A 14,815-nucleotide genomic window follows, 5' to 3' on the forward strand; every position below is an offset into this window, starting at 1 on the left:
ATTAATCAATAACCATTTCATAATCGATTGTTTAAAATCCTTGCGCCAGTATATATTTAGCTATTTCTGTAGTCTTCCGTGTAAGATGACTTATAATCTTTGTGTCTAATCAAAAAGAAACATTTGCTTGAAAAAATATATCAACAGTTTTGGCCTTTTTTTCTGGCATGCTAAAGACCGAAACAATATGAGTTCATTAATGTTGATGGACTGTCAATTTAGAATGTCCTTTTTTTTTGTAAGAAATGGATGGAAGTTAATATTTTTATCCAACTCATGGATTAACCCAAAAAAATAATAAAGAGATTAATCAATTATTAAAATAAACGTTAGCTGCAGCCCTGAAAAGAGGCCGCAAGTGGGTGAAGACCCAGTTCAAAGCTCAACAGGCTACAACACTATTATATGACAGTTAAGAATCTTATGTTATTTTGTGTATTGATCAGAAACAATTATTTCTATTTCCAGGCGCAAAATTTATTCCCAGATTAAACATGTTGGGCTCGCGTCCTGGAAACGATTTTTATTATTTGATTTTATTGAAGAACACGCTCTGATGAACTTACCAGGCAGTTTCGGGTTAACTTGCACTGACTGAGTCATCTTTCAGGTGGGGGACCTTTCAGCACGCACAGTCTCAAACAACACCTGGCTAAGAAAGCACACAGACATGATTGCATTTGTCATCAGTGACAAGGGAGCAAAACTGATGTCATGTTCAAAGCACTCCCCTACTTACTTTGATTTACTGTATATACGAAAAAAAGTTGCTGCCCTGAAGGCAAACACACTCCCTTGCTTCTTACAGTAAATTTTACAATATCATAACACAGGTACATACACACCATGACAACAATCAAATGTTAACGGTTCTCTATTCACATCGTTCATTTATGAGAAAAAAAAAATGCTCAGCAAAGTCCAAAGAAATCTGTGCTTTCATAGAGCTCTTTTGTTCCATGTTGCGCGCAGGGATATAATGTTTAGTTAACTCACATATCAGCTATTTGCTTTTCAACAACATGGCATCAACTAATACAATAAGCCAATCTTCTGACCTCTTAACTAGGGAGTTTTTTTTCGCTGTAGGACACAATAGCATTCCACTGCAGGTATGGATACATAGCATGGGTGAGCATGACTGTTGACTGTCAAATGCAGACTGATGGTGGATGCTTTAGGGCTTACCTCGCTCAGGCTAAATGAAGAATTCATGCAGCGAGAATCTAGGCTAGTTTCCTCTGCTCCGTTGAACTCTGCCCTAGAAAAAAAGGGAAAGGCCAAATATTGAGTCTGTTTACTACCTAAGGGCTCATTTCATTGTGTCCAATGCAACCAGGATATCAGTGGGTTAATAAGCATGAGAAGTAATGGTGTCAATGAGAGTAATAACATAATCGCTCACTCATAATCACTCACACAAATTGACATCTAAACTCTTGAAGTGGATTAGCCTATTGAGAGGAACATGATCCCACAATAGCTGCATTGCAGTGGAATGTAAGTCAAAAGTTTACAATATGTTCTATGCGGCCCCACAAGTGTAAACACTTTTTTCTGATTAATATTTTCAAGTCCAAAGGTTTTCAATGGCGTTGAGGTCTGGGGACTGGAATGGCCTTGGCCATGATTCTATGTCAACCATGTCTACAATTTTCAATTAGATTATAATTCGGCAATAAAATTTTAATTCATTTCACCTTTTTAAATATATCATAACCATGGGTCCCAGTAAAAATAGGAAGCACTGTTCATGCTTCATATATTTTCAAAGATCTATTTGTATTGAAAACATGATTGCAAATATAATTCAAATACTGTATTAGGATTGTAAAATCAACTAAAAAATTCAGTTATTCTGGATGATTACAATTTAAATCAAAGTAATAAACCCAACAATTATTTAAATGTGTAAATTATCAAAAAATATAACTTGTGCAAAAAAGTAGCTGTTATGTGTAAATATACTTAGTAGCTTATGTAAACACATCGTGTACTTCACCGTTCCGGCATTTTACCATTTGTGCAAAATCTCAATTTCACAATTTAACACATTTTCAAATGGTCCATTTTTAAAGTGATTAATTAATTTAATTCATTTGATTTATTAACAAGCCTTAATGCACAACAAACATGCACACACATACACATACATTTAAAACAGTATATGTACAAGTCAATTTAAAATATTTAATAATTGCATTATTCCATAGTTTTGAGTGAAAATGAATCCCAAAATAACTAACAAAACTAAACTAAATTACATAAAAGTGGATGTGAAACCTTGATGTCAGTTGAGCTCATTTTAAAATTGCGGAATTTTAAAATGATGAATAGCAGACATAATAAAAATACAGTGCATGTTATATACCATATATTGCATCGATTTCATTATTAATACAAGTATAAAATACATTTACAAGTATCTATTATAATAATTTGTGTTTTATTTGATGTATGTAACTATATTACATTATGAAAAGATTCCAAATCATAAAACAAGGTAAGAGTGAATCTTAAACTTCAATCAAGACAGATTTAGCACTAGTGTTTCCAAACTATCTGAACTGTACAGTAATCTGTAGTTGTTTAGGATGTGCTAAACAATATTACTGTTGTCCATTCACCAGCACCTTGTTAAGGATGAGACAAAACAACAAAATACTCTATTTATGAAATATGACTACATTTGGGGTTTCTCATCCAGAAATATCCCTTACACAGAACCTCAAGTATACGCAGTCATTCATTTATCTTCAAAGACACACACACGCACACACAGATGTGTTTCCTAGCGGCCTCAGGCACATTCCTACAACCTGCTGTTGAAACACGCCAGTCGTCCTTGTATCTGACTGACTACCGATAACACACATGCACACACACACCTGTCAAGCGAGACAGTTTATTGTCAAAGTAAAAGCCACAAAGCTCACAATAGACATGACACTAAAAAATCTGAACAGGCAATGATTGATGACTGATTAATTCATAAATAGTTCCCTGAGAACAGGAAAATCAATAAAATTCTATGTTGTAAGTTCTGGCGGTCTGCACAGACTCATCTTATCAGCTACTGACTGTTCCTTGTTTGTCTGTTTCTTGTCTCGGTACAGAGAGGGAACAACGAACAAGATGCATGCACACACACACATACAGATTTCAAGGGCAAGACCTAAAGCAATGTGTTTTGGTCCAAACCAGACAGAAGCAATTAATTACATTTTTTTTAAACATGTGCTTTAGCTTGCTAGTTCCCCTGCAAAGTGCACCCATAACAGCACATTCAGAACTTTTACATCACAAACTGAGAATTGCCATATATTGTACTTGGGAGTAGAAAGAATATAGACATCAGATTAAATAAGCAGCAAACAGCAGTAAATACACACAGTGAGGAATGACTAGTTGAATGTAGAGCTAGCTCACTAGTGCAAGTATGCAGCAGATGCAGTTAAGAGAGGAGGGGTTCTGAATGTATTGCATGAAACAAGTTTCTCTCCTCGCTGACGTGGCCAGCATGGCTGGGAAGTCAATGTTTGCGCTACATTTTAGAGTCATGGTTTCATAATCTGAACTGCATTCTGCACACAATGTTGCTCAGCGCATTGATTGTATGGTCATAAAGTAAAAAACAGCGTTTGGAATTAAGCATTAAGAGATTTTTGTGTTATTTTAAAAGATGATTTGAATGAATAAATCGCTTGCAAACAGGAGGAGGTGACAGCAATAGAGTAACTAATGGGCACATCGCAAAGTAACAATCTCACTCTGTTTCTTAGCCAGGAAATGCAAGTCATGTCTCCCCCCCAAAAATTACCTCAGCAAAACCTTGCATTTTATTTGCGGTATATGTAAGGGGTCCCGGCCCACTGGTCCACAGCCCAGCACCGGCCCGTGGATCAATTGGTATCGGGCCGCACAGGTCTAACAAGAAATAGCAATATCGTTTTAGGTATGATCTGAGTCTGGAATATATTCAAAATCATTTTAATATCATGACTGATCAAATTTTACCCACAAAGTAGCAAAGTGAGTAAGAATCAGATGTTTGGAAAATTTATGTGGGGAGGGAAAAAGGCCCAGTGAAGGGAGCAACAACTTGAAAGAAAAATAAAGTTTTAACACCAATACCATAAGTTCTACTTGAAATAATCATTTATCGCAGTAAGGACTTTGCCTTGGCCTGCTTTTATTTTGAAGTTGTTTCAAGCAGCAGGTTGTGGCGTAATAGCTGGACTAGCTCTTCTATTGAAACTGCTGCTCTCAACTCCTGATACAAACTACCTTGTTTTGAAATCACAATCGCTAATTTGGGGTACAAACAAACAACTTAATTATGCTGATATAACGCCTCGGCACAACATGTGTTGCCAATGTTTACCGGCTCAGGCTTCGTTATCGTCTAATAATTTATTAGGAGAAGAATAAAAGATTCCAGTTTTTATTCTGTTCCAAATGTTTGTTTAATCATGTTCACTTTTTGCACTTTTACAATTTCTTAAACGTGACTTTCGAGCATTGCATTTACTTTGTTTTCTCTCCAGCCTACACTCTTCCTCTTCCTTATCTCACATGATTTTTGTTACTCTTCACATGTGCGCACATACACATTCACGCCTGCCTGATTTGATGAGAGGCAGCAAATTACACAGTGCATGGTGGACCTGCAATCTTTCCCTCGACGACCCGAGCTGCGAGCTGTTGAAACCCACCCACAAACACACACAATTGTATACTCACAATTGTTGGGTAGCCAAAATTAAGTCCGCGAAAAGAAACCAAAAAAAGTGTTTAAATATATCAGCAGTGCTGTATTTAAAAATAAAACCAAAAAAAGTCTTTTCAACAAGTAGTTTCAGTTGGCTAATTGATAGATGCAAAAATTATTCAGCCATCTGATTAAATTGGAAAATTATGGCCCTTCAAACATCAGCCAAAAATAATTAGCCAAATGGCTGATAATTTTGGAGATAATTTTATCTTTATGTGCCATTGTGTAACCATTTACAGCAGTTGTATAACACTGGTGTGACTGTGTCATTACATATTACACAGGTATCTATACCATGACCTTGCATTCTTAAATATACAGTATATCATGTCATTTGTTGATAAGATAATTCTGCGGACCTGTCATTCAAAACAAAATAAATCTTAATTTTTAAAAGCAATGATTAAGTGCGCAATGGGAGGAAGTCCTGGATGTCACTAATCTTACACATAATCTAATGTCACAGTTTCCTTAATTTTTTTTTTTTTTTTTTTTAAATCGTTACGTACAAAGGACTGTTTAAATCCTGCAATTTGCTGGAAATAGTTACCTGGCCGTCCAGTGGATAGCGAAACTCCACATTTAATTTACACCTATTGAAACACATTAGGATTTTATTCATTATAATTTGTTTAATTAATTAGTTGATTAATCGATAATCAGCATTTTTTTCTGCCAAAAATCGGCATCAGCTAGAAAGTCGATTCCTAGTCTCCACCACTTTTAAACACTTATTGCCAACACAGCACACAATCAGTTACGTAGCTCAATTGAGATGACTTATCACCTGAAAATGTATAGGCCATCCCTCATTATCTATTTAGATCGCAGTAGTCAAGTAGTTTCCCTTTCATAGCATATGCATGTAACACCAAAAATACACATAGAAGATGGGTCTAACTCAATATTTGTCACATAACACTCCTCTTCTTTATCATAAAGTGTATAAATCATATACAGTAAATGAAGATCATATTTAGTTGCACAAAGGGGAAAAAAACTATGACTTAAGCTGATTTTTAAACGGTAAATGCAATTGAATAAGCAGTTACCATAAATAACAAATAATATGGCCAATAAAAAGCACCAATTGGATGCAGTTTCATAATTTTCCCCACTAAGAAAGTGTAGGAATATATGACGAGCGCTGCAGTCCCATGTCGTCACAGAGATGGAATCAGGCAAAAAGGAACACACTGTGTCGTCCAGATTCTCTTCTCTGAAGAGGAAATGTACTGCTATGGGTCTCGGGATCATGTTTTGCGACTATGACCTCATTTCCCCACGCCGCCCCTTTTTCCCGAAAAAGAGACGTCAGGGCAAAAGAGCGACCCTGGCGAGGGGCGGAGCGACTTAAAGCCGATGTCCTCTTTCTGAACAGGCAACAGCTTACACCACAATCTGCAAACAAATAACATTCGATCCAATATAAATCATTTATAACCACAGAGTTGATTAATTTATAATACAAAATATCCCTAACAAAAGGCCAATAACACACATACACACTAGATTAACCAAGATATCCAAATTGTAGAAGTGAAGATGATTTGAAGGATATTTAAATGATGCCCTTATACATGAAAAGGCACAAGAGAAGAGTGGCCACATGCTGCTCGCAGAGAAATGTGCAGTTTCCTGAAGGGAAGGCCACTTTTCCTCTAATAAATCCCACTCATATACTCCCACCCAGTCTTCCATGCCCTTGCAGGAGACCTGCCATTGTCTCTCAGTTGGAATCGGGGTGGAAGCGGTGGAGGTTTGCGAGGAGGAGGAGGAGTGGGCAGGAAGCCCATCAGGCTGTCCTGAAAGCTGCTTCCTGAAGGCAGCAGGAAAACGCTGCAGAACAGACAAGCAAATGAATGAGCGCTGAACAAATAGAGCCAGCGTGACCGCAACACACAATCGTGAGACTGGGGGTCGGTCGCATGAAGCTTGGCTCCGAGGTCTGATGCCTCTTCATCACGTACGCTGTAAACAGTCACCTCCATCTACATTGTAGGACAACAAGGAGATACTTCCTGCCTGGCGTCCTTTCTGCATACCTCACGTGTGCTTGTGCGTTCCGGTGTGCGCACTTCGACCGGTCAGGTTGACTTGAAACGTCGCACGCAGGCCTTTCCTTTTCCTTCAAGCACAATCGAGCACACTGTGGCTCGACAATGAAGCTTTATGCCTCTTTGGTGGCGACGCTCTCGCCGTGCTTTGTGAGGCCTCGTTGTTTTCAGTCACAGCAGAAGGCCTGTTCATGCTCTCACAACTGTGTCCAACTTTATAATGTCGCACGGTCAATCTAATAAAGTTGACCAGTGTTTGGTGAGAAAACCAGCTGGGCAGTTAGACACAAGTTCTATTATTCTATGGGTGTTTCTAATGCAAAACTCAGCTGACGTGTGGATTGCATTTCACATGCATAGAGTGGGTGCCCGCAAAGTGCACATTCAAGTACTGTACTTTTTTGTTTTTGTCGGAAGGATTTATCTTCTGTTACTTGCTCAAAAAAACATTCCCAATTTTGTGCTCAGTTCAAAGTAATGTAAGTGTTTACAGCCACTCAACTCTTGAGTTTTCACCAATGGCAAGTAAGAACACCATTGATAATTTTAATTCATATTTAATACATGCTTGAACTAAGGCCAGGTATTGGCCCAAGGCCTATTTTTGCTATTGGTACTCGCCTATCCCTAATAGTTAAAAAAAAATCTAAACCAATATTGAAAATAAAATGCTTAAAACAAACATGAATTTTGTAAAAGACAAAAAAAATTGAGACTAAATCTAACATTAACAACATGTAACTGACTATGTATAACAAAAATCCCCTTGTTTTTGTTTTCACTTAAAATCACACATGAGCTTTTCAGAATTCATTTTAAATGTAGGCCTATCTCTGGTATTATTGCTGACCATCAGTAGATATAGAAAAAAGAAGTTTTTTTTTTTTTAAGAATTGTAGTTTATTACAAAATACTGACAATATACAAAATACTGCCCTTTTTTTGTTTTGCACTCAACAAATAGATATTTTAAAATGAAATAATGAAACAATTTAATAATAAACCAAAACAAAGCACAACTAGTAGAAAGAAAAAAAAACATGCCCTCCCAAAACTAAAATTAACAGAATTTAAATAACTAAAGTCAAAAACAAAATAAAGATTAACTGTAATGAAAAAATCTCAAACTACTATAACTTTTTAACATATTTTCTTGTTGTTCTTAACCTATTGTTGTTATCCGTGGTTCTTCCAGAAAAGGACAAATATTTGGAGAAAGTTCAAGTAATATTCTCTACTTCCCTAACAAGCTGTTTCAGTCTTCCAAAATATTTACCAGCGTACTAAAAATGACAAATTGTATTTCAAGGAAGGAAACTATATATTTGCTGGTGTGAATGAAGAAAAAGGCTCCAATGGCAGCCTTGCGTGTGGTCAAGGCAGCACTACGGCTTTTGATCGAAGTTGCAACATTCCAAAAAAATGTATTACCACAGGAACCAAAGCTGACAAGACGTACATTATTTCTCAGAATAGCAACATTTCGTCTGTCATTTTGAGAACAATAGCGTTCCTGACGTTCTTTTAGCATCCAAAAAGAGTACAAATATCACCCAGTCAGTAGCAACATCCAGTCAGACAGCTCAAGACATCCCAAAGCAGGAAAGCAACGATCCTTCTTGAAGTAAAGCAGGCCCAACAAAATTGGGTTTTCCCCAACTACAACATTGATGATTTCATACTGCGTTTTGGAACAAGCACACCAGGTTTTCCCTTCTTCACACGTTTAAAGGCTTGATCTCAAACATAATTGTGGTTAGAAATACAAATACCCAAGCTTATGTAGCTGGTTGTCGTTTCCTCTCATTTTCACTCTTCGTACAAGATCTTGTGAGATTAGAACGAGAAGATTTCTCATCCCTGCAATGGAGTTCACATGAGTGTGCTGCTTGTTATTGGTCTGCTCTGCTTGTTAAAGCTCTACATGACAGTAACATGCCACCAAATGTGGTGAAAAGCCCTGTGTACTTCAAAATACAACTCACCATACTAAACGACATATGGACACGAAGGTTTATTTTGAAGTTGTTTTCCGTGGCGTGTCACAACAGCTGACTTTACTCTTTAGTTTCTACTGCACAAACTGCTCCTCCCAGACTGAGGCTTGACTCCTGATATAGACAACAACTTTTGAAATCACGATCAATCGCCAAGTCAGGGCGCTCAAAACATTTCATTGTACAGCGCTCTTTGCTAGAATTTAGCGCAGCCTCTGGCATAAATTTGGCGCGAGCAAGCAGGGTTTACTGTTTGTAAACACTGCAACAAAAAACACATCCTACACTGCTATTAGCACAAGCTGTATGTATTTGATTTAACTATTCAATAGAAGGAATGATTTCAGCTGCAGCTGAAAAATGAGCCTGACATATATTATGTTTACATTGGCATGCTAAAGTGTTAATTTTCTCGTAGTCTACTCAATAAAAAGAAATCATTTTGAAAAGTGGCAAATGTATATTAAACATTATTTTATCTCGTTCTTGTGGACTCAAATCTCGTGAGAGGTCTCGTTTTCTGAGATTTTATGTCTCGTCCCATCCCTAGCGGGCATACACCAAATGCCTTAGGTATGTTTAAAACAGTGGCCAGTGCAGCCTCCAGATGTTTCTATCGTACATCTACGGAAACGCACCAGATGTCAGCAGCGTTTTCCGCTTCGAAGTAACAGAAATATATTATTTCCCTCACTTGTGACGATTATAGCACTTGCAGCACTTCTTTGATGGAGGGGCTTCAATAATGACAAGGCGCGGTGGGTAGACATCCCAAGTGCACATCTTTGTCATTGTGAAGATGTTTTACCTTGAAAAATTATAACAAGAGATGTGCTTTGTAATTCAGTTTTCCGGAATTATCTAATTGGGTTACCTTCTAATTGACGTTATCTGTCACTGACGTCAGATAATACGATAACTACTTGTAATGCCAGTTGGCTTTTTAACGAGTTAAACTTTTTAGCCCGCTTCATTGGGCTAAACAGACTACAATCTGGAAGTGATTTCTCTTTGCTTCGTTGACCCTCAACAGTTTGCTGTAAACATCAAGGTTTGTGGGCAGACTAAACAAAAGCAGCCAGATGGAAACTAAAGGCAAATTTTACCTTTTCTCCTTGTTTCCTTTTGTTTGACTGCTGTGTTGTTTTTTCATTTGTTTCAAATGACCACACTGTGTTAGAACTCAGCGACAACTGTCCGACTTCCGTCTTGTACTAAAAAAAAAAAAAGCAAAAAAAGCCATCAAATTCATTGATAATTAGCTTGATAATCGATTAATTGTTAAGAGACCTATAATTGTATTAAAAAAAAATCTGAATTTCAGCCTCTCAAGTTATATATTTTTTTGTTTTTTAGGAAACAGACTGATTATCATTGTGTTGAATCAAAATTCAACTTTTACAAGAATCTAGTTTTTTTTTGGAAAACAATGACCAACATTTTTGCCAATTTTCTGATGTTAAGGGCCAAACAAGTCACCAAATCATTTTATATGTATAGATATATATTTCCTGCATTGTCGAAAAGTCAGTTTTTGTAATAAAAGGCTATAAATTAGAATATTAATATTAATATAATATTTCAAAGATTCAAATCACACCTTAATGAACAAAATAATTGACAGATTGATTAATAAAACAGCCGTTTGTTGCCTTCCCAATTTTGTGCTTAGTCTAATCACCTGTGTTTTCCATATTTGATGAGATGTAGGATTTTTTTCAACACTGGTGAAGTAAAGGAATTATGGGATAGATTGATTTAAAAAAAAGGGAAGCATTTGTATAATATGCAAATGTGGAGGGCTGAGCTGAATTTACGTTTGTAGACGTAGCACTAACACCTAGTTCAGCATTTTGTAATGACCTCATCGGGCTGGGAAGCTTTTTCACAAGTGACACAACATTTTCCATTAGGAGCCAATAAACAGAAGAGTTCTGTAGGCAAACTCAAAAGTTGAAACCTGCACTCATGTTAAGCAAAGCGAATACATATTCTCAAAATGGCTTCAATACTCAGATTCCGTCCGTACCGAAAGATATACTGCACAAACCCCTCGAGAACTTCATCACATCCAATGTAGCAATTACTCCTCCTGAAGAAGCATGTGTTTTTACTTCCAGTCATCATCTTAACATGTGTTAGAAATAATCTCACTAACTACCGTTAAAAACCAAACCAGAAAATCGTGATGTAAAAAAGAGAATGCCACATGTACAGATGCTCACCTTCCAAAAATTCTAGCCAGATGTTAAAGTAAAATTTAGGTAATTACATCTATTCAAGTTTCCATAACCTCCTGAGATCCAAACTATTTATTTATGTCCACTGCCATGTCCATTGTGTCTCAGGAAGTTAGGCAAAGTTAACTGTTTCAAGGGCGGAAAGGAGTCCTTGAATAATTTATATATCTCGCTTCTTGTCCCTGACACCCGCTGATTAGTGTATACAGTATGTCAGAAAATATGTCAAGATAATCGCAGCAACAACTGTTAATGCTCCGAATGACAGTAAAACATGTCAGAAATGTGGTGAAGATGCCAACTTCATAATAATCCTCAGATTACCAAATAATATATGAACACCAATGCCGTGGCACACTTTTAATCTGAAGTTGTTCCCGGCAAGGTGTCCCAGCGTAACATCTTGGCTCGTCTTTCGACTGCAACCGTTACCCCCAACTCCCAATACAACGAACACTACCAGAGGTGGGGATTTTGTCGGTACGGACGGACTTTTTGCCAATGGATCGCCGAATTATGAAAACATTTTAAAAGCAACAGCAAACTAAGACCAATGGAACGGTCATCCATCATTTTAATCTGTCGTAGTAATTGTTATCACCTGTCATCGTTGGTGAAAGTTTGTCAAATCACTCAATTAAATCTTCCAATTTGTGAAAAAAAGTTTCAACTGCCATACCCAGTACTTAAGAACGTTGAAGTATTAACATAGTCTAAATAGGCAGAAAGCATACGTAGAGGAATAAAAAGCTAATTACTAAAACATTAGTATTGAGCAGCGAGCTAAATTGCACTTTCTTTGTAAGAAAGTTGATGTTTGATAATATGCCCAAAATTAGTTTGTTTGTTGATCAAACATCTTGTGAATATGGGTAACATGCTAGCTAATATTAGTTATTATCTTCATCATGTTATATAGGGCTGCTCTGTATGCATTCAGCACGTTCGCATTTTCATTTGTGTCAGGTATTTCCATTGAAATGAATAGCTTTTGTGTATATTTTTAAACATTTTGGATCGCGGGATCACCGCGTTACTAAAAGCAGTCATGGTTTTGTTGTCAAGAAAATGCTCCTTTTGGAGTTGAACCTTTTTGGTGATCCGGCCACAACACTTTGGTTTCCTGAAAGTTATTTTAGTGTGCGTCACTGGTTAGTTTGTGTCTTCAGCAAACTTTCATATATTTATATTTAGCAATTTTAGTGTAATGGACACAGCAGCAGACTGCGGGTCCTATTGGGACACACAAAACAAACTATCAGCAATCGGATGACATCATGTTGCTAAAATTACCATCAAGATAAAATAACTCCTATAAATAGCTTCAATGGCTCAAAGCCCTCACCTGAAGTGTGTCCAAAGAGTATTAAACACATATTAGTCAGTCTCATGTATCAGCCAACATGCTCCTGCATTCCCATAGACATGCGTACCACTGTTTCTTTTAATACACTCCAATATAGTTAACTACCACACAGTTGTAAATACTTTTAAAGTGCATAGCACCTCAAAATACATTATAAGTTCTCAACAACAACAACAGCTTGGCTTACTCTTATTGTAATGTGCAAATGACCTTATCTACAAAGTGCTCATGTTCAAGTGTTTCCATTTGTTTACTACACGAAGAACAATTCATAGAATTGATATGAGCTAACTTTGATGAAAGTTTATCAATGGGTTAGGGTTAGGGTTAGGGTTATCTCATCATTAAAATTGTTTGTTAAAAGTTACTTTTTTCTGTGGTTACACGAACAAGTCCCAGTTGCAATCAAGGGCCCAGATTTATGAGAGCATTTTGAAAGCAGAATATGACATAAAATAAAACGTATTAGCAAAGTTCAAATTTGATGTAACCCAGTAATCTGAGTTTAGCATTGATCATGAGGTTTAACACATTATAAATTTTCATTTTGTATAATTATCCACAAGGGCTGTCACTAGCCAATTTTTTAAAATCCATTATCCTATCATTTATAGGATAATGTTTGTAATGTGTTAATATCGATTATTGGAAAGGGGTCTATCTCAGTGTCTGCACTAGCAACACCTGTGTGCATGTGTAAGAACAGTTCGTGTAGATACCGGTTGTGCAAACATGGTTCCAGCGGCGCTTCGAGGCAGACATTTTTAGTCAACATATATTTAAAGATGACTTACCCGACCCAGTCGACTTTTTTCCGAGCCCTATTAACTAAATTTAATAACGTTCTCATGACTTGTTGACAATTATATAGATCTAAAGTATGATAAGGACAAGCAGACATTTGATCTTTGGCCTTTGTATTATAAGATCTTAATCTGCTTCAGTAAGATCACAATTTAAAACTCAAAATAGAATTAGCTCCTCCTTTTATGCTGCTATTTGTTCCTTTAGGCAAAGCTGCCCAAATGGCCAAACAAGACTTTCATCTGATCATAAAAGTTAATCTGAAGCCCAGCCACTTTCTGTGTGCACCAATGTGTCCCGCATTACTGAAAACAAGAGGCTAACACAATTGGAATTCCACAAAGCGCCAAATAGATTCAATTCATTTAAAGCATAACAGGATTGGAATGAGACAGAAAAAGCAAAAGATTAATTGCATATATTTAGCCTGTTGTAAAACGTATTGGATATCACTAAATTTCAACTCAATTTGAGAGGAACTGGCTTCAGAGTGGACAAAATGATCTCCACGACTTTGCGACCTAATCGTTAAGCGCCAATTTAATAAAGATTTTTGAGGTTTTCTTAGACCTGCTTGAACATTTAGTGGCATCAGCCTGATCATAAATAATGGGGAGTAATCTCCATATTTAAACCACCACATCCTCTATTGCTGTCCCAGTTATTGAATATTTTATGCTGCTCCTGTTTCTCCCACACTATGCATTAAATATGTTCTTTCGAAAACCGCTGTTAATTTTTTTTTTTTTTTTTTTTTTTTTTAAATGACTAATCAATGATGTCTGGACAGGGGTATGAATTTACAAAGTTCTTGGATCCTGCTTCTGGATGTAAAATGAGAGTTTCAGCAATAAATAAAATAAAATAAACACCCTCTCTGGGTTCTGTGTAAAAGCCAAAAGTGGTTTCATATCAGATGTTTTGTTCAGGCTGCACGGTCTTTGCCATTGACCTAATAGCTAGGCTTGGTGAAACACACCCATTTCAACCCTTGTGCAGTATTTTGACCATTTTGGGGTCATTTTCTTCCACATCCATTTCAAGGTCATTTTCTTCAACATCATTCTCAAAGTATTTTAGCTAAGGGGTGGCACACTCCTGGTAGTGTAATAACAATGGTCGTGCCATGTTGAAATTTTACATGTTGTCACCATCCGGGTGAAATTCAATTTTTGATAGGCTGATGCCTCAAATGAAAATATAACTTTATTTTCATCTCCTTAAATTTATTGTTAACTTTATTAACATCTCCTTATGCGATAACCTGAAACCGATACAAATATTGCATTCCACATGCTGCATTAGTTTAGCCTTGCAGGCGGTCTGCAGCCATTCCAGTTAATAAACGTGGCAAACAAATGCTGTTGAGTCAAGCCTTTTCTACCTCACGTGACAACATTTGCACTAACATTAACACATAATAAGAATGGAAACGAACGACAAGCATTTCAGTCAACATCGGGACATTGCATGACCACAGAGCTGAATTTAATAGCATCTAATGAAATTAAGTTTGCAAACACAAAAAGAGCGTGCTTTGGAGTGGTGTTTGTCTGTGTACAACCACAGCGTTCCTC

At 36.8% G+C, this 14,815-nt stretch overlaps 1 protein-coding gene across 2 annotated transcripts in view; it reads right to left on the reverse strand.

Moving 5' to 3' along the window:
* The window catches only part of kank3 (KN motif and ankyrin repeat domains 3), a 28,785-nt gene that overhangs the window by 11,967 nt on the left and 2,003 nt on the right, over window positions 1-14,815 (reverse strand). Inside the window, exons 2-4 of one of the 2 annotated variants that reach the window (XM_088426268.1) lie at window positions 9,935-10,042; window positions 1,189-1,261; window positions 567-652 (exon numbers count right to left, since the gene is read on the reverse strand). In XM_088426268.1, coding sequence (XP_088282394.1) covers window positions 567-603 — 37 coding nt within the window. In that variant the 5' untranslated portion in view covers window positions 604-652; window positions 1,189-1,261; window positions 9,935-10,042. The remainder of the gene's footprint in view (window positions 1-566; window positions 653-1,188; window positions 1,262-9,934; window positions 10,043-14,815) is intronic. The other variant, XM_088426267.1, reaches the window with a different exon arrangement.

This window comes from Hippichthys cyanospilos, chromosome 10 (assembly GCF_059441005.1).
Source record: "Hippichthys cyanospilos isolate Australia breed blue-spotted pipefish chromosome 10, RoL_Hcya_1.0, whole genome shotgun sequence".
NCBI lineage: Eukaryota > Metazoa > Chordata > Actinopteri > Syngnathiformes > Syngnathidae > Hippichthys > Hippichthys cyanospilos.